At 50.1% G+C, this 23,523-nt stretch overlaps 1 protein-coding gene across 8 annotated transcripts in view; it reads left to right on the top strand.

Moving 5' to 3' along the window:
* Colec11 (collectin subfamily member 11) overlaps positions 1-23,281 on the top strand; it is a 34,123-nt gene extending 10,842 nt beyond the window's left edge. For 5 of the 8 annotated variants that reach the window (XM_075982093.1, XM_075982087.1, XM_075982086.1 and 2 more), the window contains 5 exons: positions 3,463-3,534; positions 17,798-17,869; positions 21,046-21,099; positions 22,118-22,213; positions 22,387-23,281. In XM_075982093.1, coding sequence (XP_075838208.1) covers positions 3,463-3,534; positions 17,798-17,869; positions 21,046-21,099; positions 22,118-22,213; positions 22,387-22,796 — 704 coding nt within the window. In that variant the 3' untranslated portion in view covers positions 22,797-23,281. The remainder of the gene's footprint in view (positions 1-3,462; positions 3,535-17,797; positions 17,870-21,045; positions 21,100-22,117; positions 22,214-22,386) is intronic. The other 3 variants (XM_075982094.1, XM_075982090.1, XM_075982092.1) reach the window with 1 other exon arrangement.
* The last annotated feature ends 242 nt before the right edge of the window (positions 23,282-23,523 follow it).

Genomic DNA, 23,523 nt, shown 5'->3' with positions numbered 1-23,523 from the left:
TATTCCTAGCTAGCTCTTTCATCGTAAATTAACCCATTTCTATTAATCTGTGTACCACCACGAGGCTGTGGCCTACTGGTAAGGTTCTGGCTGGCGGCTGGCAGCTTTCTCCTTCAGCAGCTACATGATATCTCCCTGACTCCACCTACTTTCTTTATCTCTGTTTGGATTTCTTGCCTGCTTTACTCTACTAAGCCATTGGCCGGAACAGCTTCTTTAATAACCAATGGTAATAAAACATATTCATAGCAAACGGAGGGGAATCCCACACCACATCACATTGAGCATAAACAATTTTCTGTCTGCATATATGCCTGCAGACCAGAAGAGGGCACTAGATCTCATTACAGACGGTTGTGAGCCACCATGTGGTTGCTGGGAATTGAACTCAGGACCTTTGGAAGAGCAGGCAATGCTCTTAACTGCTGAGCCATCTCGCCAGCCCCGCATAAACAATTTTTATTTATTTATTTATTATGTATACAATATTCTGTCTGTGTATATGCCTGCAGGCCAGAAGAGGACACCAGACCTCATTAGAGATGGTTGTGAGCCACCATGTGGTTTCTGGGAATTGAACTCAGGGCCTTTGGAAGAGCAGTCACTGCTCTTAACCTCTGAGCCATCTCTCCAGCCCCATAAACAATTTTTTTTTTATGACAAAGTAGTTTCAGGACATAATGTAATCAGGGACAGAGTTGAGGAACTGCATGTGGGGGGCTTCAGAGCCTGGGCATCAAGGTGATTTTGGGGGGATCAGTAGTGGGAAGCTCAGAGGCCTTGTCCCCTTCTTCCCATTGTGGGTGAAGTGGGAAGATTATTCATGAGAATGCCATTTAAATGAAGAGGCTTTTCTGATTGTTTGAGAGATATAAAGATCCTTCATTCAGGTCCTGTGCGTGTGTGTGTATACGTGTGCGTATATGTGTGTGTGTATGCAAACATGTGTGCTGTGCTTGCATGTGGAGGCCAGAGGCCAACCTTTGGCATTATTCCAGGTGATAACAACTTTGAATTTTGAGACAGGGTCTTTCATTGACCTGGTGCTTACCAATTAGTCTAGTCTGGCTAGCTAGGGGGCCCTGGGGATCCTCCTGACTTGTCTATCCAGCACTGGAATTACATATGTGTGCTACTACGCTGGCTTTTTATATGGAATTTGTGGGTCAACCCAAGTCCTGTGTTTGCTGTGGCAAGCCCATTACTAACAGCCATTGCTCCAGCCCCAAGCACTGTGTTTTAAAATGTTTTCATTGGTTAATTCTATCTCATTCCTACTATAGTATGTCAAGTGCTGTTCCAGGGTCTCATGGTGAGTTGGGATCAATATAAACAGTTTTTCAATAAAATTACACACACACACACACACACACACACACACACACACACACACACACACACGATGCAAAGGGAGGCCAGGTGGAAGCCTTAGGGTCCTTCTTGTCTTCTTTTGAAAGGGGAGGGACCATCAGATAAATAGCAATGCAGTGGACGATGGTCTGGTTCACTCAACTTTAACCCTGATCCGGGTTCTGATGCCCAAAGAAACTGTGGTCAGGCTCGGAGCCAGCACCTGTCTCGTCACTCAGCCACCACAGCCCATGTCTTCGCTAATGCACACCCACCCGCCTAGAACAAGTGAGAGCCACAGTAAACTCTAGGCGCTTTCTAGCAAACGTCTAGAAGAGGTGTAAGGTGTGCTCTTGGTCACCCACCTCACCGTGAGTTCCGACAGTGCACCTGCTGTGGTGGAGGCCTCCCTTCCTCCAGGTGCTCTGGGAGAAATTTCCACCCCAGGAAGAGTCGTGGTAACCGCTTACTGTGACACACGGTGGTGCGAGCTAAGAAACGTGACCCCACCCTTGTCCATCTTCCGTGGGCTTCTGCAGCGGTGGCCTCCGCTGTCGCTCCTCTGTGGGTGATCGTGTTGGCCCCTGTGGTCCAACCCTTCAGCCTAGCCCTGGCAGGCTTGTCTGGAGAGCTTTTGATTCCTTTCAGCCTGTGTGTTTTTCCTCGGCGTGCCGAGCCGCTCCGGCTGGTTGTATCCGGCTCGCTGCGCAGCTTCATCTTGAAAGCCGCTTCAACGGGGACCCGTCCGATCTGACATATTCTGTGCCACATTTGCTGAAGTGACTGCCTCGTTCTGTCCTGTACCCTGTGTGGCTAATGAGAATTCTCATGTCAATCTGACTTAAAAATATTTTCCCTCCTGGATAGCTCGCAGAATGTTCTCTTTGTTGTTGACGTTCGTTTGGCAGTGTCGCTGACACGTCTTTCCTATTTGGCCCTGATTTTTCCCGTGTGGTTCTCCGCGGGCTTTTATTGTGTTCTTGCGTTCATGCACTCAGCCTTGCCCCCAGTACTGGAAGTGTATCTGGCAGCTCTTTACAGACTCTCAGGCGTTACCCGTCATTCTCTTCCTCCCTCTGTCTCTCTGGAATTCTTGGGAGATGGGTTTGGGCATTTGTGAGTTGGTTTTTTTTTTTCCTTTTCCATTTCAACTTGATAGCTTCAAAACAAAGCCATCAAAGCTTCACAGTTGAGTGTTCCTTAGTGAAAAGAAGCCCTGGTCCTAGTGTTTTGTCTCAGGGGAAGTGAGTGAGCTTTCTTCCGGCCATTGCTTTCCAGCTGTGAGGGTACATTTCACGCAGAAGGTCCCCAGTGGGCTTGCTGTCACACTCGCTCTCACACACAACCATGCCTCCTGTCTCTTTCTTTTTCCTTTTTTTTTCCATGACAGAGTTTCACTATGTAGCCTTGGATAGCCTGGAATTCACATCCAGGATGTGTAGCCCGAGAAGCGGAGACATGTGGACCTCTGGGAGTTTGAGGCCAGGCTGGAGAATAGGTCCCCCGGTTCCCTGAGACTCAGCTGCTCTCCGCACACTGTGTGCTCATCCTGTTAGCTACCCCGACTGCTTATTTATATCTCTGTCTCTTGTACCTGGCCACGCAATCCAGAACACGCAGGGCACACTTTACTGGTTCCAGGAAGCGCACAGGGGAGGCCATCATGAACACGCCATGGGTCATGCTGAGAGGACAAGGACACCCCAGTCTCTTTTCATAAGGCATGTCACCAGGCCACATGACGTTCCTCTGGGGGTTACCTAGCAGTGACCATACTTCTCCTTACTTTTCTTTATTGTTGGGGTGGTACGGAGGGTCCTATGGTGGGAAGATGGATTGGGAAACAGTCCAGAAGGGACAGTGGAAGGAGAGAAAGATCTGTTCCCTGAAAAACAAAGCAGCGTCAGGAAAGCACATCCTGAGCTTAGACACAGACATCCATCCAGAGCTCCCCCACGTGATGCTGCTTGTGGTTTGGAGTACAGTGGGCAAGGAGTAGGATCAGACCGGCTGTACCATGTGTGAGTCTTTCTAATTCTTCTGCATGGGTGCATAACATCATAGCCCTGTTCTAGCCAGACAATGCCTAAACAGATATGCCTTCTTCCACAGGCGATGCAGGAGAAAAGGGAGACAAAGGAGCCCCAGGACGGCCAGGAAGAGTCGGCCCTATGGGAGAAAAAGGTACTCATGATTCTAGTCTCCGTGGGGAGAAGGAGGATGGGAGGTGGAGGGGACCGAGCATTTGTGTGCACATGTGTGTGTGCATGCATGCGTGTGTGTGCATGTGTGTATGTGTTGGTATGTGCACAGGCATGTGAGTTCCCACAGAGGTCAGAGGTGTCAGATCCCCCTGTGCTGTCTCGTGTGGTGCTGGAAATCCAGTTCAGGGAGAACGGTCCATGCTCGTAACCACTAAGCCAACTCTCCAGCCTCAAAGTTTTGTTGGTTTTTAATATCTTTTCTGAGACAGGGTCTCATTATGTAGCCTGGAAATTGTTATGCAGACCAGGTTACTTTGAACTCAAGAGATCTGCATGCTTCTGCCTACTTTACAGTCTTTATTGTTATTAAAAACTATATAGAAAACCATTTTCAATCCAGTCATTATGGGGTGTGCTTTTAGTCCCAGCACTCTGGATGAAGGGGCAGATGGATCTCTATGCATTTCAGGCCATCCTGGTCTACATAGCAGGAGACCCTGTCTTAAAAAACGAAACAAGCTGGTTGTAGTGGCACATGCTGGTAGGATTTGCTGAAGGATGCAGAGGCAGGAGGATCATGAGTCTGAGGCTAGGCTGGGCTTCACATTTCTGGTTGGTGATTGAGCACACTTTTAATTTGTGCACTGAGGAGGCAGAAGCAGTCAGATCTCTGAGTTCAAGGTCAGCCTGTTCTACAGAGTGCGTTCTAGGACAGCCAGGGATACACAGAGAAACCCTGTCTCAAAACAAAACAAAACAAAACAACTCAAACCAAACCAAAAAACTCAACAAACATACAAAAAAGAAAAAGGAGAGCATTCTTAACAACCCGTGAGGATATGTACTAGTCAGCACCACGGCTGATCTTGTACTCTGGAAAAGCTTCTGTTTAAAAAAAAATCTATTAAAATAACACATTGACAGTTTTTTGAAGAGTGACTTACAGACACTTCCTGATCTAGTGCATGGGTTTTGAGCTTGCATACTGTGAGACCCAGTCGGATGGGACTGGACCATTTCACTCCTCCATCAACCCCAGGCACTGACTTTTACTTCTTATTTTTTTTCCTGTTATTCATAGAAATTAATGACGAATGGAATATTATCTCAGATCAGTGATCAAAATGAGCAATGACATTTGCAGCAAAGGTCCAAGCTCATCTCTGTGGCTCTTGATAACTTTTCATCCATTTTTTTTTGCAGAGAGATCTTAGGAATTTATGATGCATCGCATCCCATTTGTGCAGACACTTGCAGAGGATGTGCTTATTCTGCACTTTGCTTCTTTCACTTAACAGCGTATCTTGGAGAGCCTTCCATGAGAGGATGCAATGGCCTCAGCATTTATTTATTATTTATATTCAGTGATTGGTGTGCTCAAGTGTACGTTTATCGTGACGTAGCTCAGGCTCACATTTTCCTGGGTATTTGCTGCCATGAATAATGTGTGTGAGTGTGTATAGCTTCAAAGTTTACTCTGATGGGTGGGATTGCTCATCAAGATGTGCATGCATTTGCAGTTTTGGGTGGGTGTGTCACGCCTTTAATCCTAGCACTCGAAGAGCAGAGGCACTAGGGTCAGGAAGGACGGTGAGGTTGGTCTGTACAACAACACCCCTTCTCCAAAACCATGCCCATCTCAGATTTATTTCTGTTAGTTAATAAGGAATATGTGATTCACCCTCCATTGTCCACGACAAGCCCTGTGAGCTACACTTGTCTCAGGAGTGGCAGAGGCCAGGTGTGGAGGCGCATGCCTTAATGCGCTGAGGCAGATGTCTGTGAATTTGAGAACAGTCAGGGCTATATAGTGAAACCCTGACTTAAAAAGAAAAAAAAAAGTGGGCTTCCCAGGAATCTGGTTCAGGTCAGGGAGTGGGTGGGGTGGGGTGGGGGTGGCTCCCAGTCACAGGTCCCGTGTGACTCATGGCTAGCACTTGCAGGGGCAGCTAGGTGGGTGGGATGTCTGATGAGCTATCAGGGTACCGTAGAGATATCCTAGGCTACAGCTGTCCATCCTCGTGGAGAACACAACTCCAAGCCCTGTAGACTCTGGCCTCAGAGCATCTATAGCTGGGTTTGACCTTCAGCTTATGCCAATATCTTTTATATTCAGTGTAGCCTTGATGTGCGAGTGTTCTAGCATCCTCATCAGGGCCTTCTGTTCTTCTCGAACATTCTTCTATGATCCCTTTCTCTCTGTCACTTGTGGACGCTTTCCTTAGCTAAGCTGAAACGGATTCTCACTATGTCCGACTGGGCACTGTTCCGAAAGCCCCGAGCCTCTCCTCTGTCATCTGGTGCCCCTCTCCTCTGTCATCTGGTGCCCCTCTTCTCTGCACATCTTAAATACACTCAGCTGCCAAGCAGCAAATCAGGTAGCAGGGACCAAGTCCCAGGCCTTTCTGCTCCCCATCTTCAGTCTGGCCGACTTCCAGGCCCACTCCGGGGTGTGAGCTGCCCTCCCCAGCAAACTGTGAGTTTTACAGATGTCTGAGCATGGTGTGTGCTGTGGGCAGGCCCTCCTGGGGCCTCTAGCTCCATCTGTTGGCGATGGCTCAGCTCTTCTCTGTTGGCTGCTGGAGGCCAGAGCAATCTCTCTCTAAGGTGTGGGTGTAATACCTGGGCTTTCCTATGCTTTGAGAATTCTTTTTCACGATTAAGATTCCTGGCATTTTGCTCCTCTAGTACCTGAAAGTTGGGCCCAGGATTGTGTCTCTGCCCCAGTGTCCCCTTCAAGAGGCCACATATAATCCCTAGCCCGCGAGTGCCTTCCCTGCTTGGTGCCATCCTCACGTCTGTTGGTGTGTGAGTACTGTATTCTGCCTCACTAGGGAATGTGATTCTCCTTTTGTTCTTTCTCCACATCTATTGTTTTCCTGCTGTGTCCAAAGTATAGTAAATGTGATCATGCATTCCCACAATCCAGAACTCAGGAGGCTGATGCAGGAGGGTGGTGAGTTTGAGGCCAGCCGGGGCTACAGAGTGAACAACTATTTCAAAAACAAAACCAAACCAACAAAACCCAAACCAAAACCCTTGAAAATGAAGCCAAAACCTGATACATGGCATTTCCACCAAAGCAGCATCTTCTAGACAGAGATAACAATGACAGTAATGTGCCCGAGATGACATGCAGGGGTGCGCTGACCAGGTGCAAAGAGGCTTAATGAAGAAGCACACCGCAGAAGACAAATGCAGGGCCTGAAGTCTGAAAGAGAGGGTGTGTGTGTGTGTGTGTGTGTGTGTGAGAGAGAGAGAGAGACAGACAGAGAGAGAGAGAGACAGACAGAGAGACAGAGAGAGACAGAGAGAAACACATGCACACACACACACACACACACACATACACACATACACACACAGAGACCCTGAGAAGGGGTTCTTTCTAAGGGTTAAGGGGAGCTACATGATCTGACTTCTGTCCAAGTGTGGGTTTAAGCTGGCCCCTCACTATCTTGTTTATGTTACAGCATGAGTCATTGTTCCTGATTGGAGCCAGGTGGGGTGAGGTGCACAGGCGATGTCACAGGTCACTGGGACTGGGTTCCAAGTAGTTGGGGTCTCATTGTCAATGTGGGATTTTCTGATTCTTTGTTTTGAGGCATGGTCTCACATAGCACAGGCTGCCCTTGAACTTGCTATGCAGCCGAGAATGACTTAGAAACCCTCCTCCCGACTCAGCCTCCTGGGTGCTGGGGTTGGGATGCAGGTGAGCACCAGTAGGTGTACTGGCTACTCTTCCTGTTGTGATAGGTTACCCTGACCAAAGCCACTCCAGGAAGGGTTGGTTTGTCCCACGGTTTGAGATGAAAGCCTGCCATCTCTCACACTGGCAGATCTCGAAGCCACCTTTTAGATAGCCCAGTGCCACAGACATAGAGCCTGATGTCATGAAAATCTACTGGGGACCCCAGGTGCAGCATCCGCAGCTTAGGAGGTGGATCTGCTGGTGACGGGCACCTTCAAAGGGTGCTGTGTCAGGTGCTCGGGGTGCCATGGTTGAGCAGCACCCCATAACCATTTCTTTTTGGACTTGACACTCCTCCAGCACGCGGGCAATGGGGACGGAGCTACACTGCCTTCAGTCTTGTGTCTCTGGGGCTTAGCCTGATGCTGGTAGCCTGTGAGCTTTCCATTAGTTGCTTGAAATAGATCTCGAGATGTAATATCTTTAAATATCTTTGAATTTCCTGGGTGATCTCAACTTGGCTGAGCTCCCTGTCTGTGTACTTCACTCTCCCCCAGGTGAGCGACCTGCCCTTCCTGAGTGTGGGGGAGGTTTGCAAGTATAAATGGCCAAGTTCCCATGCTGGGCTGCGGTCTCTATGGAGTGGGACGGCATTTGGCAGGCTGTAAAAGCATTGCCACCCCATCCCACCCTACCCAGTTCTCTGGAAGGCCCCGAGGTTGACAGGCCGAGGTGCTGCTGCAGCAGACTGTTTCTCAGGGTAACGGGCTTCCCACCCTAGGTCTGGACAGTTCAGCTTCCACCAGATGTAACTTGTGCCCACCTGGACAGCTCTGGAGGAAGTGGCTGACCTGCAGAGTAAGCAGCACCCTGCCAGGGAGAGAGAAGCAAGCGCCTGCTGGTGAATTGCCTTCACTGAAACAAAGCCAGGCAGAATGGAGCCAGCAGAATGGCCCACTGTCATCTGCTCTTCATTGAGACAAAAACAGTATCTACATTTCTGGGTTGTGTGTGTGCTGTGTGGCGCTACTGTGTGTGCTCTACTGATGTGACCTGATACGTGTGTGCTGTCCCAGATTTTTCTGTCTGGTCCCCAGACTTAAACTGCCTTATTCCCCGCCATAGATGCTGGGGCCCCTCCTGGCACAGACGGTGGAGGGCAGCTGCACCGGCACTGGGCTGTCACGAGCTGCAATGCGCATGCCATCCTTCACAGAAATCGCTGAGGAGGCTGAATCACAAGTGCCCCCTTTGCCCCATCTCCACTTCAAAGGGCTCTGATATCTTCATTAAAATTAATATGAGTCACGCACCTGCTGCGAGCTGCCCACCCGCTCCACTCCTCCTGCGTGTCTGGAGAACAAATGGGGACCACCCCACTTCTCGTTAGAGTAATGGGCTGTGAGGATGGCGGGTCACAATGGCTCCCAGCATTTGGAGTGCCTCGTTCTGGCTTCTCCACTTAAAGGCACAGGCTCTAAATGAGTCTCAGCACCACTTTGCTCGTGTGCACCCCGCATAAAGCCTACTGTCCCATGATAGATCTGGAAGACCTTCCTGAAGTGGGAAGGAAGGAAGCGCGAGTTGTTTTTGTGTGTGTGTTAGAATCTGCAGTGCAACCACGCAACGCTCTGCCCGTGGAGCTGAAACAAGTCTGTAACCAAGAAGGGAGGATGAGCAGACAGTCTTGATGTCTCAGTGATATTCATCCTTTCTTTCTCCTCAATACATCTAAACAATAGGCTATTCCTAGCAGCAGCAGCAGCCGATCCCGTGTGCAGCTCTTAGGGTAGGGGGCCAAATAACAAGAGGTCTCCCCTGGTGCTTTGCCTAAGCTGGGTTCTAAACCAACTCTATGCTAACTAACTTTACCACCCTGGCATGTTTATCCACATGTGCTTGCACACATGTATAGCATGCATGCTCACATACATGTGTGTGTATTTATGTGTATATGTATATGCTTATATGTAGCTATGCATGCACACACATAAAAAACGTGTGCAAATTACTATTTGTATGCTTGTATATAAGTATGCGCATATAAAGTATCATGTGTTTTTGTGTCCACATATGTGCACATGTGTGTATATGTACAAATACTCTACGTAAATGTGCTCACATGTATTTGTGTGTTTGTATGGTATGCGGTACACATGTATCTTTGTATGTGCATATATGCATGTGCATGAATTCACATTATGTATTTTATATATGTGCACACACATATTTGCACATACATATGTGAATATAGATTTGTTTTCTTTTGTTTTTGGTTTTTTTTTTTTTGGTTTTGGTTTTTCGAGACAGGGTTTCTTTGTGGTTTTGGAGCCTGTCCTGGAACTAGCTCTTGTAGACCAGGCTGGTCTCGAACTCACAGAGATCCGTGAATATAGATTTGTAATTGTGTATATGTATATAGGCATAATTACATGTATGTGTGATTGTGAAGCATCTGGGTGTATTTGTACACTCATGCTTATGTGTGGTGCATATGTATATACTATGTCTGCATATGTGGATATGTGTGTTGTAGTTAGTTTTGTTTCCCTTGGTGTGATAAAACTTTTGGCCAACAGTAGCTTGGCGAAGAGGGTTTCTTTCCGCATACAGGTTATAGTCTATCACTGAGGCAGTCGGGCAGAAACTCAAAGCAGGAACCTGGAGGCAGGGACTGTGGAGGAATTTTGTATGCTGGCTGGCTCTCCCACTCCTTCCCAGTCTCATGCTTAGCTGGCTTTCTTATATAGCCCAGGACCAGCTGCCTGTGGATAGTTCTGCCCATGGGAGCCTGGGCCCCTATGCACTAATTAACAATCAAGACAGTTCCACAGACATGTGCACAGGCTGGTCTGATCATTCCTGCCAGACGGCTCTAGGCTGTGTCAAACTGATTCAGTGAAGTAGGGAAGTAAGACAGTGTGTACATGCCTGTGTGTCTGTAGTATATGTATACCATGTATGTATGTGTGTGTTCATGTGTATGTGCACATGTGTCTAATATGCATGTGTGTGTGCCATGCGTATGTATGTTTGTGTTGCTCAGCTCCAGACCTGACCCTGGGTTCTGCTCACAGCCACTGCTCTCTTTCTGCTGGGTCAGAGCAGGCCTGGGGTAGCATCAGAGCTGTCCGTGGGGAGGCAATGGCTCTGTCTAGCTAGCCCAGCCTTTCCCCACACAGTCCTTCTTGTGAGTGTGCCCAGTCTTCGCATGCCTGAGGTGCTATGGATTGGGGCCTCAGGGTCAGGCTGAAGGTTTGGGGTGGAAGGGAATGGGGTGGTAGACAGTAGAGGGAGAGCTGTCTGTCTGCTGCCCTGACTCCCACTGGCCAATGACCCGCACCCACAGTGGTCACAGCAGGACCCCGGGAGGCCATTGCTTGCCCTCCTAGAGGCCTGAAAACCTTTAGTGAACCAGTGAGGAGTGGGCACGGGGCACCCTGTGGGGACCAGCAGAGGTGGAATCTCAGATAAGGCCTCTGTCCTACAGAGCCTGGATGTGGAGTCAGGTGGCATTGGTCTTGGAGGAATCTGCTTTTTTGGCATCTGTCCATGCCCCGTGCATGGCTCTCTGGCTTCCTGACACAGCGACCTGGGGTTCTGGGGACATTTAGGACATCATTTGCTGGAGAAGAAGTAGAGGTTAAAAATGATTACAACCTGCCCAACAGTGGTAAATGTGAAGCCAGATGTGGTGGCTCACATCTTCAATCCCAGCTCTTGGGAGGCAGAGGCAGGTGGATCTCTGTGAACTCAAGGCCAGCCGGATCTACTTACTGAGTTCTAAGCCAGACAGAACTCTTGGGAACAGAGCCCTGGAATTTGGGTCTGGGTCTGTCTACGTGTAGTTTACGCTTGGAATTGCTGGACAGCTGTGTTCACTGTGTGGCCTGTGGAACTTCACTGGTTGGTTGTGTGGCTTATGGAAGTTGCCTCCCTTCTGGGCCTTGCTTCTCTGTGAGTGCGGAAGACAGCTAGGTCAGTCAGCTTGTGCTGTCATCGTGAGCCACCAGTTAGGACTTGACTTGTTTCTTTCAACCCTGGAGGCTGGAAGACCAAGGTGCAGGTTGGGCAGGGATGTTTTCTCCATGTCTTGCAGACAGATGCCCTTTTCCTGTATCCTCACGTGGCCTGTACTCTGTGCATACCTGATATCTTCTCTTATAAGGCCACTGGTGCTGTTGGATCATGGACTGACATATGACCTATGACATCAGCGAGCATCCATGGCTCACTCGAGCACAGACTTTTTAGATGGACTGTTCAGCTCATCCAAAGAAGGAAATGATGGGCTGGGGCTTGGGCTCTGTTGCAAAGTGCTTACCATGCAAGCATGAGGACCTGAATTTCAACCCCCAGCACCTGTGTGAAAAAGTTAGGCACAGTGGTGCATACATGTAACCCCAGCACTGAGAAAGCAGAGCCAGCCTAGCCAAACTGGCAGGTTTCAGGTCAGCGAGAGACCTTGTTTTAATAAACACCTGACCTTCGGCCTTCACATGCATGCATGCACAAATGAACACATATGTATGTACACACACATCACGGTAATGAGAATGAGGGGATCTTGCACTCCATAGAGTCACATGAATGTACTGTCCTGGAACAACGTGCTGAAAGTGTCTGCATTTGTCTTTGAACAGTGTAGAAGGGAGCAGACCTGCACCTCTCTGCAAGTTCTCCCTTGTTCTTGCTGCCTTCAAGTGATGGTGGACTCTAGACAGATTGAAAGAAGTGGGGGCCAAGCCAGTCCTAGCTGGCTTTGGTGCCCATCAATCACCTGGGACTGTGTGAAAGCACAGGTGCACACTCCCCAGCCCCTGGGGCTGTCCACGCGTCTTGTCACGTTTCCAGACTCTCGAGTGCTTCGGCCTGTGAGATGAATGATGGTTGCTGGGTACACGTGTGTCCCACCTGCTGTGTGCCAGGTGCAATCCTGGGTGGTGCGCCTGCTTCTTCACATCCAACGAGGGGCACACTGCCAACCCTGCTTCATAGGGGAAAACCCAGCACAGGGACCGCTGAGCCAAGCTCCGAGCCTGTTTCACCGACAAGGGCGCCCAGCTGCTCTGTTTGAGGTGGCGCAGAGCCACTGAACAAGGCCGTCAGGCAGTGGGGAGGAAAGGGAGAAGACAGGCTGCTTTTAGGGGTATTTCCTTTCAAAAGCCTTTACTGCAGGATGTCAGCCTCTTCTTGTTATTCTGAAAATGTATTATTTTCTGTGTATGAGTATTTTGCCTGCATATATATTTATATTCAGTGTTCCACTTTTGGGCCTGGTTCCAGAAAAAGACACTAGATTCCTTGAAATGGAGGTTATAGATGTTTGTGAGCTGATATTTGGGTGCTGGGAACTGAACCCCAATCCTTGAAATAGTAACCAGTTCTCTTAACCATTGAGTCATCTCTCTTTCCCCCTATATTATATATTTTTTTGAGACAGGGTCTCATTCTTGCTCATTCTATAGCTCTGGCTGGCTTGAAACTCACTACATAGACCAGACTGGTCTCAAATACACAGGAATTTACCTGCTTCTGCCTTCCAGGTGCTGGAATTATCATTTGAGCCACTGCATCAAGCTTATATTTTTACTTTTTTGAGGCATGGTCTCTTGTAGCCCAGGCTGGCCCTGAAACTACTATAGTCACAGATGACCTTAAACTTCTGACCTTCTTCCCTGTACCTTCTCAGCACTAGGATTACAAACGTGTGCTGCTGTGCCCAGTTGCACGCCGGGGAATGAAGCTGGAACTTTGTGCATGCTAGCAAGTGCTCTCCCAGCTAAGCTATTCCTCAGGCTCAGATTCCAGGTACAGAGGTGAAAGCAGAGGCTCAGGGAGTGTGGTGGTTTGAACCGGCATGGCCCCCATGGACTCATGTGCCTGAATGCTTGGCACATAGGGAGTGGTACTATTAGGAGATGTGGCCTTGTTGGAGAAGGAAGTGTGTCACTGTGGAGGCTGGCTTTGAGGTCATATAGGCTCAAGTGAGTGTTTTCGCTTCTGCTGCCCGTGGATCAAGATGTAGAACTCTCAGCTCCTTCTCCAGAAACATGTCTGCCTGCATGCCACCATGCTCCCACCATGATGACAACGGGCTAAACCTTTGAAACTGTGAGACAACCCCAATTAAATATTTTCCTTTATATCATTGCTGTGGTCTAGGTGTTTCTTCATGGCAGTATAAAACCCTAGCTAAGGCAGAGAGATTAATAAACTTACCCAGGTTGCTGACTAACCCAAGTTACCCAGCTCCATAAGGGTAGGGAGGATGCGCAGACTCAGCCCTTGTGGGGCTACTTCTCCTGCCTCCCCAAATCTTGGCACAACTTAAACCAATGGCATCCATGTTTTGTGGGAACCTGATGGCACTGTCCAGCTCTCGGGGACCCAAGAGGCCCCCTAAAGGCTGCCAGCTGCTACTTACCCAGGCCAGCTGGTAGTGTTTACTTTCTAGAGCTTGAGACTCAGATTTTGCCTCCCCTGTGCCCTTCACATCCTCTGCGTGGAGCTGCTGCTGTCTCCACTGGGTCTTGTTTTCCACACTTGGTCTCGGATCCGGTGTACCCCGATGGCAGGGCTTGGCGCCCATGCTTCTCCAAGGACAGGAGCTGAGCGTGGTGCCAGCTGGTACCAAGAGCCGAGTGTCAGCAACAGCTTTGAGTGCCTTCTCCTGTTGGGCTGTGAGAGTTAGGGCTGGGTTGAAGCCAAGTGTTCTCAAATCAGCCTCAGGTTGGGGCTGATTTATGACAGCAGGACTCCTGCTGGACTCTCACTGCACGCCCTCAGCCAAGGGACCAAATTGGACAATGGACTGCTAATTGATTGTTCTGTTGAGGTGGGAATTTTGCAGGAAAGAAAACCCACCCCGAGGCATTTGTGATGCAAATGCTTTCCCTCCAGGGACTTTTGAGCCTTTTTATCCTGTCTGCTGGTCACCTCAGGGACCTGATCTTCTGCCTTGTGTGGCTGGAAGGCTGAGAAGGCAGAACTGTGGTGTGACTTTTCCTCTACCATAGCTTTGACCCAGCTAGACATTTCTTAAAAAGAAGCAGCCCCCACAGTGGACAGGAGACCTAGGTCCCTTGCTGGATCCTACACAGCCTACAACAGACTACACCCACACTCAGGAACCTCAGTCCTGCCTGCTTTGTGGTGGCAGGCCACTGGTACCCCAGGGTTTTGGGCATTTAGTTGGAGCTGGCCTTTCCAAGGTAAGATCTTTGGTTATTATTTTCTAGGACACATCTACCCAGCCTCTGTCCATATGGGAATGTGGCAAGCCTGGGTATTCGAATGACCCATCTGTCCATCTTCATATGAGCGAGCAGTGCATTGGGGTGCAGTGTGCCCAGCTGTCAGATGGACAAACTGAACCTTATGCCCCCCAGACACGCCATGTGAACTTGGACTGGGCAGGCATGTTCCCTGGTTGGCATGGGGAACAGTGGGCTTAGACTTCTGTATGGAGGGGGAGCTGCTAAGCCCCCACCTCCACGGTGGGGCTTCAGTGGGTTGTTTTGACATGTCCAATCTGTGGCATCCAGGCTGCATGCAGCCAAAGACAGCTTCAATTACAGCTCAACACAAAATTACGAACTGACTTAAAACGTGAGCTATTTTTGCAATTCCTTTAAAATCTCAGTCGCACGGCCTAGCGTGAACCATGCAGATGTCAGGGGAACGTTACCGCTTCCAAAGACTGGAGAGGGTTGCTGAGGTTTCTCCTTCCTTCCCTGTTGCTTAACTCATTGATCAAGACGCTGCCTGCCATAGTCTCAGTCCCTTTCCCTCTGAACACTGCCCCCGCCCTCCACAGGGCTTCATGGAGTTGCTGCCCAGCCTGTCCCACCTTTTCCTGGCTCCCTCTACTTCCTCTAGATGCCTTCTTTACTGATGTCAAGCCCTGCTCTGCCCTCATTTTACATCCACAGCTTTTATTCCTGTTTGTCTGCTGGATATTGGAGCCCAGTGCCCTCTGGGGCTTTCCCGGCTTTAGGATGACCTACTCTACCCAAGGGTATCCAGACCAGAAGCCTTGCCCTCACTTTACAACCCATCACTGAGTTGTCAACTCCCAGAAACCTGCCAATCAGGAGGCTTCTTTTCATTCTCCTGGGTGCTGTCTGGCTAGCCACCAGCTGGCCTCTGTGCCTGCCTTGCCCACTTGTCCTCAAGTGTGGCCGGGTTTCCCAAGCAGGAATCTGATCTTGCCCTCTCCTCCTCCTGACTCTCCGGTGGTTCCCATTGTTCCCTCTCAAATGCCCCCCTCACCCTCCAGATGGGTCAGGACCCCTGACCTGGGCCACTTCAGTGCCTCGTTTCTCTTCTACAGCTCTGTTTCAGTGGCCAGATTGTCCCGTGTCCTCAGCTCACACCCTGCACCCTTCTGGGCCAGTGACTTGCTCTACCTGCACAGACGTCACCCACCTGTCTCCCCCAGCGTCAGGAAAGGAGAATGGCTCTCAAACCAGCAGATCATGGCTCTTGCCCTGCTCCTGCTGAACTTTCAGAATCCAGCCTGGTCAAGTCACTTAATCCCAGAACTACCGATGTGCAAGCTGACTGTTGATGGAAGACGTGAAGGAGAGCATGTGCATGAGCGTGCTTTGTAAGCAAGCACTTTGTTCTCATGCCCTTTCCATGGATGGCGTGTTTTCTGATCAGCTAGCGCTCTCTCCTTCTGACTCCATCTGTTCTGCATTGAAGGAGCATCCACTCTAGCACTGGAGGCCCTCGGGAAGTGCTGTGCTGTGCTGTGAGGTGCTTCATGAGCACACAGGGGAACCCTCCCTCCTGCCTGTCTTGAGAGCTATCTACACTGAGCTTCTATTTGTCTCTGTAACCCTAGAGGCAATAGAAGACCAGAAGGTCATGGCACCTTGACCCCACATGAGCCTGTCCATGGCGAAGTTGGTGCCCAGGGCTTCTCTGTGCTCTCTTGCTCTTTGTGCTTTGGTGTCTCATCAGTGGGGATCCTAAAAGATCACCAGGAACATCTCCAAGAGACTAAGGACACTCAGGGAAGGACACGGCATTGGGAAATGTCTCTGTCCTGACATGTTATGGGTCTGGAGAGGACAGCTGGTCACAGCTTTATTCCAACGATCAGTGTTCTCTAGGATAAGCAAGATCATCGTCTGTTCCTTCTTGTGATGGATGAGAGATAGCAGAAGGGTTGGCCTTGAGCGACTAGAGTGAGTACTTGCTGTTAGGAAGCACATCGCAGGCACTGTGCTACTTCCATAAGGCATGCAGAGAGCATTCCGGGCTCTTCTCCCTGTGTCCTCCGTCTCCTGCAGAGCCACCTTCAAATGCAACCAGAGGGGATGCCCAGGGCTTTGCTGTTCCCAAGAGTATCTAGTTGTGTTTGTCTTCCAGAGTGACGCTTTTGGTTTGGGTGTAAGAAGAAGCTGGGGTGACCCTGTGGAGCTAGGATACAGGTCAGGGACCTGCCCCTCCTGACCCAGGCTCAGAGGAGAGCTGGCCTTGGCTGAGTGACTCAGGAGTGCTGGCCTGTTCTCCTCCCTTCTGCCATCTGTGTGACTCATAGCCTTCATTAGGAACAAATCCTTTAGGAGGAATAATCTTGGGACATTCACCTATGTATCCTTGGAGAGCTGTTCTTCATGCAGTCTCTTCCCATGTGCATGTGTGCATGTGTGTGGTAGTAAGGAAGGGGCGTGTCAGCTCAGCTGTGCACATATGTGATCCTGAGAAGGGGCGTGTCAGCTCAGCTGTACACATATGTGATCCTGAGAAGGGGCGTGTCAGCTCAGCTGTGCACATATGTGATCCTGAGAAGGGGCGTGTCAGCTCACCTGTGCACATATGTGATCCTGAGGAGGGGCGTGTCAGCTCAGCTGTGCACATATGTGATCCTGAGGAGGGGCGTGTCAGCTCAGCTGTGCATATGTGATCCTGAGGAGGGGCGTGTCAGCTCAGCTGTGCACATATGTGATCCTGAGGAGGGGCGTGTCAGCTCAGCTGTGCATATGTGATCCTGAGGAGGGGCGTGTCAGCTCAGCTGTGCATATGTGATCCTGAGGAGGGGCGTGTCAGCTCACCTGTGCATATGTGATCCTGAGGAGGGGCGTGTCAGCTCACCTGTGCACATATGTGATCCTGAGGAGGGGCGTGTCAGCTCAGCTGTGCATATGTGATCCTGAGGAGGGGCGTGTCAGCTCAGCTGTGCACATATGTGATCCTGAGAAGGGGCGTGTCAGCTCACCTGTGCATATGTGATCCTGAGGAGGGGCGTGTCAGCTCAGCTGTGCATATGTGATCCTGAGGAGGGGCGTGTCAGCTCACCTGTGCATATGTGATCCTGAGGAGGGGCGTGTCAGCTCACCTGTGCATATGTGATCCTGAGGAGGGGCGTGTCAGCTCAGCTGTGCATATGTGATCCTGAGAAGGGGCGTGTCAGCTCACCTGTGCATATGTGATCCCGAGGAGGGGCGTGTCAGCTCACCTGTGCACATATGTGAACCTGAGGAGGAGCGTGTCAGATTACTTGTGCATCTATCAATTTTGGCCTTATTGTTTTCTACAGGAGACATGGGGGACAAAGGACAGAAAGGCACTGTGGGCCGCCACGGAAAAGTCGGTCCCATTGGCGCTAAAGGTACTTTTGACACACTTCTTGCCCTATATTCCCCGGTCGACTCAGAGCAGCCGCTGTCTGTGCCACTTTGCCTGGAGCTCTTGTTTTCATGTGTCACTCTGATAGACTCTGCTGCAGTATTCTCACTACAGGGATACCAAAGGGACTGCTGGCTCTATGAGCATCGGGGTGGGTGGAGTCACACCAGCCTGCAGCACTTAAGGAGTGATTAACCTCCTGGATGCAGGATCCCGAGCGTGTGCTTGAGCCAGAGCCTGAATCTTCAGCCCACCTTCCTTAATAAGCATGATGGAATGATGAGCGACTCAGAGGATGGTCAGAACGGGTTGTGCCATGATTTTCTGTCTTTATCCCACCCCCGGCTTCATGGTCAGAACGGGTTGTGCCATGATTTTCTGTCTTCATCCCATCCCCGGCTTCATGGTTAGGACGGGTTGTGTAACACATTGCTGTCTTCATCCCACCCCCGGCTTCATGGTTAGGACGGGTTGTGCCATGCATTGCTGTCTTCATCTCCACCCCCGGCTTCATGGTCAGGACGGGTTGTGCCACACATTGCTGTCTTCATCCCACCCCCGGCTTCATGGTCAGGACGGGTTGTGCCATGCATTGCTGTCTTCATCCCACCCCCAGCTTCATGTTCAGGACGGGTTGTGTAACACATTGCTGTCTTCATCCCACCCCCGGCTTCATGGTCAGGACGGGTTGTGCCATGCATTGCTGTCTTCATCTCCACCCCCAGCTTCATTTTCCAACAGATGTGTGAGCACCTGGACCTAGCGGGACACCGGGGTCATGTAGCTCTCTGTGGAATCTCACTGAAGTCTCCTGTGCTCCTGTGTGGGTTGGCCATGCGGGAGACTGAACTAGGACGGCCAGTGGCTGTGTTGGCAAGCGGAGGCAAGGGAGGTATTTGGGCGCGGTCTTCCTAGCTGTCTCCTGGGATCTTATACTGGAGCAGGTTGACCTGGCCCAGAGATGTCTTGGTTGAGGTCTGAGCTCTGAGTTGGTTTGGGTGGTTTGCTCTGATTCACACCTTGGGTTTGGCACAGCCCTGTGCTGTCCCTGCAGAGAGAGACCATTGGCGAGGAGGGATGGGGAGGTGGGCACTCTACTCGGCTGTCTCTTCTCTGGGAAGAACCTGCTATCAGGCATCATCCTGATGAGCATGGGGTGCTGAGGGACATTCACGCTACAGAACCTTCACAGGACTGCGGTGAAGTATTGATCTTATAAAGGCTGCCATTTCAGCTGTTCCAGCTGCCCAGCTCAGTGGCACTGACACATCCGCCATGTGATGCAGCCGTGCCCACTGTTTCCAAAAGCTCTTTATCGCCCCCGCAGGGACGCTGTACCATTAAGCAGTAACTCCATCGTCGCAACCCTCACAACCCAGAGCCTGCTCTTTGCCTCTGTGAATTTGCCCAGCCTACTTACCATACAATGGGTTTTGTCCTTTGTTGTGGTCTTGTCTCCTTTACTACAATGCTCTTAGAATTCATGATGTAGCAGGTGTCAAAATTCCCTTATTTTAAAGCTGAATGACACCAATTGCCCAGGTCTTTTGTTTATCTCCATATTTGTGAGAATTCCTTTCCTGAGGAGACATAAATGATCTCTGCCTATTCTTCCTAAAGTCCCAAGAGCAAGCTCAAAGTTCAACCTAGTAGAGAACAAATGGATTTATTGGACTTACTTACAGAGCATGGGTGAGGGATTACTTGCAGAACTGTAGGGGACCCCAAAGCAGTGATATTGGTACGTCACGTTGATGGAATCTCCTGTTCTATGGCAAGTTAACCTTCCTTAGCATACATGCTCTAGTACCTCTGAGACTCCAAGACTCAAAGTCACATGAAACCAGGGTAGAATGGCATTTAAATGGCTGGCAGGAGTGACTAGAATCTCAGGTAAGGGACCAGGGACCTTCTGCATGCCCCTTTTCTCTGATGGGACATCAACAGCCAACAATCATGATCCGATGGCCTCTTGCAAGTGGCCTCTAATGGCACAACTGGCATTATGAAGACTGTGGATGATTTGCCAGAGGACTGAGTTCTAAGCTACAATCTCCCTGCCTGTGGGTACTCAGGCCATCTGTCCCCATTGGCTGCTGTGACCAGTGCTGTAACGAGCGAGGGGAAGACAGAAGGAGTGCATATTCTTTTCTACACAGCATGTGTGCTGGGCAGCTCTCCAAGTCTCGTGTGGAGACCAGGACCACCCTCAGTCGGCTTTGATTATTCGATTGGCTTTGTTTCCAGGGACGTTCTCTTGGGTCCTGGCCAGGCTGAGATTCTGGAGGTCTTCAAACACCTGACAGAACACAGAGGAATGAGTTGGGCAGGGGCTGCTTAAATGCTTCCCTCTTTACGTGAACAGACTGCCGACGTGGAACTCACAGCCCTTCACAGAGATGACTCTGTCCTCTGAGCAAGAGAGACAATGTATTAGGGATTCCAAAATGATTGACGTGTACACACACACACACACACACACACACTCACACACACACAATGGCTTGATCTCACAGAGGCTGTGCAGCTTTGTTGCTGTCATTGTGTTCTATACGGTTTTCGCGTGTGTGCATGCACGCGTGCATGTGTGCATGTGTGTGTGTTGAGGAGATTGAAGGCAAGGGGTTAGGAGGTTTGCCCTGCCTACCAGGAGAGTGGGCAGGGTCCTAGTGTCTGGGCACCTCTGTGACACTACACTGCCTGGAATGGATCCAGAGCAACTTTGGTTACAGCTTGGGATTATCAATGCTGTCTACCCTTCCTGGATCAGGTTTTCGCTAAACTCACCCCACGCCCCTTCTTATGTCCATCTGGATTTTCCTATTGAGCTGGCCTGCTGTCATCTGCTCTTGGTATTCAGTAATCTGTACAATGTTGCCTGTAAAACATTCAGTGAAGGGCACTGGGCTCCCCAGAGCTGCCGTCAAGTAAGTCACCAGGTGCTCCCCCAATACATGCCCATGTTTATAAACAGCCTGGAGAGCTGTCCATAGAACATGGCGACGGGGTGCGATGGGGAAGGAACCCAGAGCCTCATCCAACTCTACCACTGAACTACATCCTCAGCTTCAACAAATAAGATTTTTAACTTGACACATTTTAACTCAAAGGGCGTCTCCCCTCTGGATGGTAACTTTACTTTTTCTTTTAATCACCCAGGTGAAAAAGGAGACTCTGGTGACATCGGACCTCCTGGTCCCAGTGGAGAACCTGGTATGACAATTCATAAACCACGGGGCTGGAGCGATGGTCTAGAAGTGGAGACCGCTGACTGTGCCTCCAGAAGATCTGGGTTTCGTTCCTAGCAACCACATAGCAACCACATAGCAGCTCATTGTAACTCCAGTTCTAAGGGATCAGATGTCCTCTTCTAGCCTCTGGGGTCACTGTATACACACATGGTTCACAGACATACATGTAGGCAAAACAACCATACACCTAAAATTAAATGATTCTAAGTAATAATAATAAATTAAAAAGAAGCTACATGTGCCTACATGAAGCCCTGGGTTTCAAAACCCAGAGACAGATATTGGGGTATAAAGCTTGCCTGAAGATCAGAAAAGCAAAGTGGCCAGCCACTGGTTCTTACCTCTACCTCAGACCAAAATGGTGATCCTGCCTCCACGAATCCTCAGACTGAGACTGACCACGAGACCTGTCTTCTCCTATCCTCTCTAGTGCTGGGATCAAAGGCAGGAACCACCACCGCCCAGCCTCTATGGCTGACTAGTGTGGCTGCTGGGATTAAAGGTGTGTGCCACCACTGCCTGGCCTGTGAGGCTGACTAGTATGGCTGCTTTGCACTCTGATCTTCAGGCAAGCTTTATGTATTAAAACACAAATACCATACCACTATAGCGGTGCACACCTATAATCCCATCAGTCATGAGGTAAAGGCAGGGGGGGGATCGGAAGTTCAAGGTCATCCTTGGTGACAAAGCTGTGCTATGTGGGATCCCATCTCAAAACAAACAAACGAAACAACAAAAGCAGCATAGTTAATAAGGGTAAGGTACCCATACTACCCTTGTGTACAACCCTAGTGAAACTCATTGGGACACACTGTGTAGTAGGCACAGGTATACAGCCTTAGAGGTCAGGATGCTCATTTTCTGGTCCTTTTCTCTGTGGCGTATGCATCTGGTGTGTGTGTGTGTGTCTGTCTGTCTGCCTGTCTGTACCCATCTTTCCTAGAACCAGTCCCCTGTATCACGGGCTGCTCTTGCAGGCATCCCATGTGAGTGCAGCCAGCTGCGGAAGGCTATCGGGGAGATGGACAACCAGGTCACTCAACTGACAACCGAGCTGAAATTCATAAAAAATGGTACGTTGGACCGAGGCCTTCCCCTCCCCTGCTCTTCCCTCCCCGCTTTTCCCCAGAGCTGGACAGCGGTGGCTTCCATTTGCTGCTCAGCGCCCACTGCTACCGTGCCCGTGGCCGTGGTGTGGTGGCGTGCATTGAGTGTGTTTATAGAAATGCAAGTGCTGGCCTTTCAGCACTGCCCTCCCCTGCAGTTGTTGCCGGTGTGCGTGAGACTGAGAGCAAGATCTACCTGCTGGTGAAGGAGGAGAAGCGGTATGCAGATGCCCAGCTGTCCTGCCAAGGCCGGGGAGGCACATTGAGCATGCCCAAGGACGAGGCAGCCAATGGCCTTATGGCTTCCTACCTGGCACAGGCTGGCCTAGCCCGCGTCTTCATAGGCATCAATGACCTGGAGAGAGAAGGTGCCTTTGTGTACTCGGACCGCTCCCCCATGCAGACTTTTAACAAGTGGCGCAGTGGAGAGCCCAACAATGCCTATGACGAGGAGGATTGTGTAGAGATGGTGGCCTCAGGGGGCTGGAATGATGTAGCCTGCCACATCACCATGTACTTCATGTGCGAGTTTGACAAGGAGAACTTGTGAGGGCTGGCAGGCTGTAGCTCAGGGGGGACAGCCGTCGGAACCCCAGCGGCTATAAGCTACCCCTGAGCATCCGTCACCATGTCTGCCAGTTTCTTTCCACATGGAAATTCAGAGCCTCATTGACCAAAAGGCTGTTTGAACCATAGGAGGGGGGACCCTTGTTTCCCAGTGCTGTTCTGAATAGGTAATGTTTATCCTGTGTCCAAGCCGAGGCACCACCTAGAAGGACGCAGTGAAGCTCTTGTCTCGGTCCAGCCACAAAGCATTGTAAAGGTTTCAGCGGTTGTGTGCAAACTGACCGTGGGGGCAGGAGTTGCCACCACTTTTTAAAGTATACAAAAGGCACCATTTGGTGGCGACCGATATTTCTGTAAGTTACTCTAACACCTAGGTTCCTTTCACTATTATCCACGTAAGAACACTGCTGCTCTGCTCCAAACCCATACTCCAGGAACACAAATAAATCCTCTGAATTTTGCTATGCAGTGAGTGGTGCTTTCTGGTCTAGTTTCTTCAGTAGCTGTGTTATCTCTTGCTGTGGAGCAAACCACCCTGAAAGAGAGTGACTTAGAGTGTTTATTAACATAAGGTGTTTATAGGTCAGGGAAGAGTCACATGAGGTTCAGCAAGTCTGTCACAGTGAGAACCCAATCACTTGCTGTATATTTGGTGTAGAGAAGGAAGGAGGCCTTGGTTTATCACTGACTGGTGGGATACCACATTCCTT

This window comes from Microtus pennsylvanicus, chromosome 8 (assembly GCF_037038515.1).
Source record: "Microtus pennsylvanicus isolate mMicPen1 chromosome 8, mMicPen1.hap1, whole genome shotgun sequence".
Classification (NCBI taxonomy): Eukaryota; Metazoa; Chordata; class Mammalia; order Rodentia; family Cricetidae; genus Microtus; species Microtus pennsylvanicus.
Note: the sequence above shows the minus strand (reverse complement) of the source record. Positions and strands in the feature narration are given on the sequence as shown.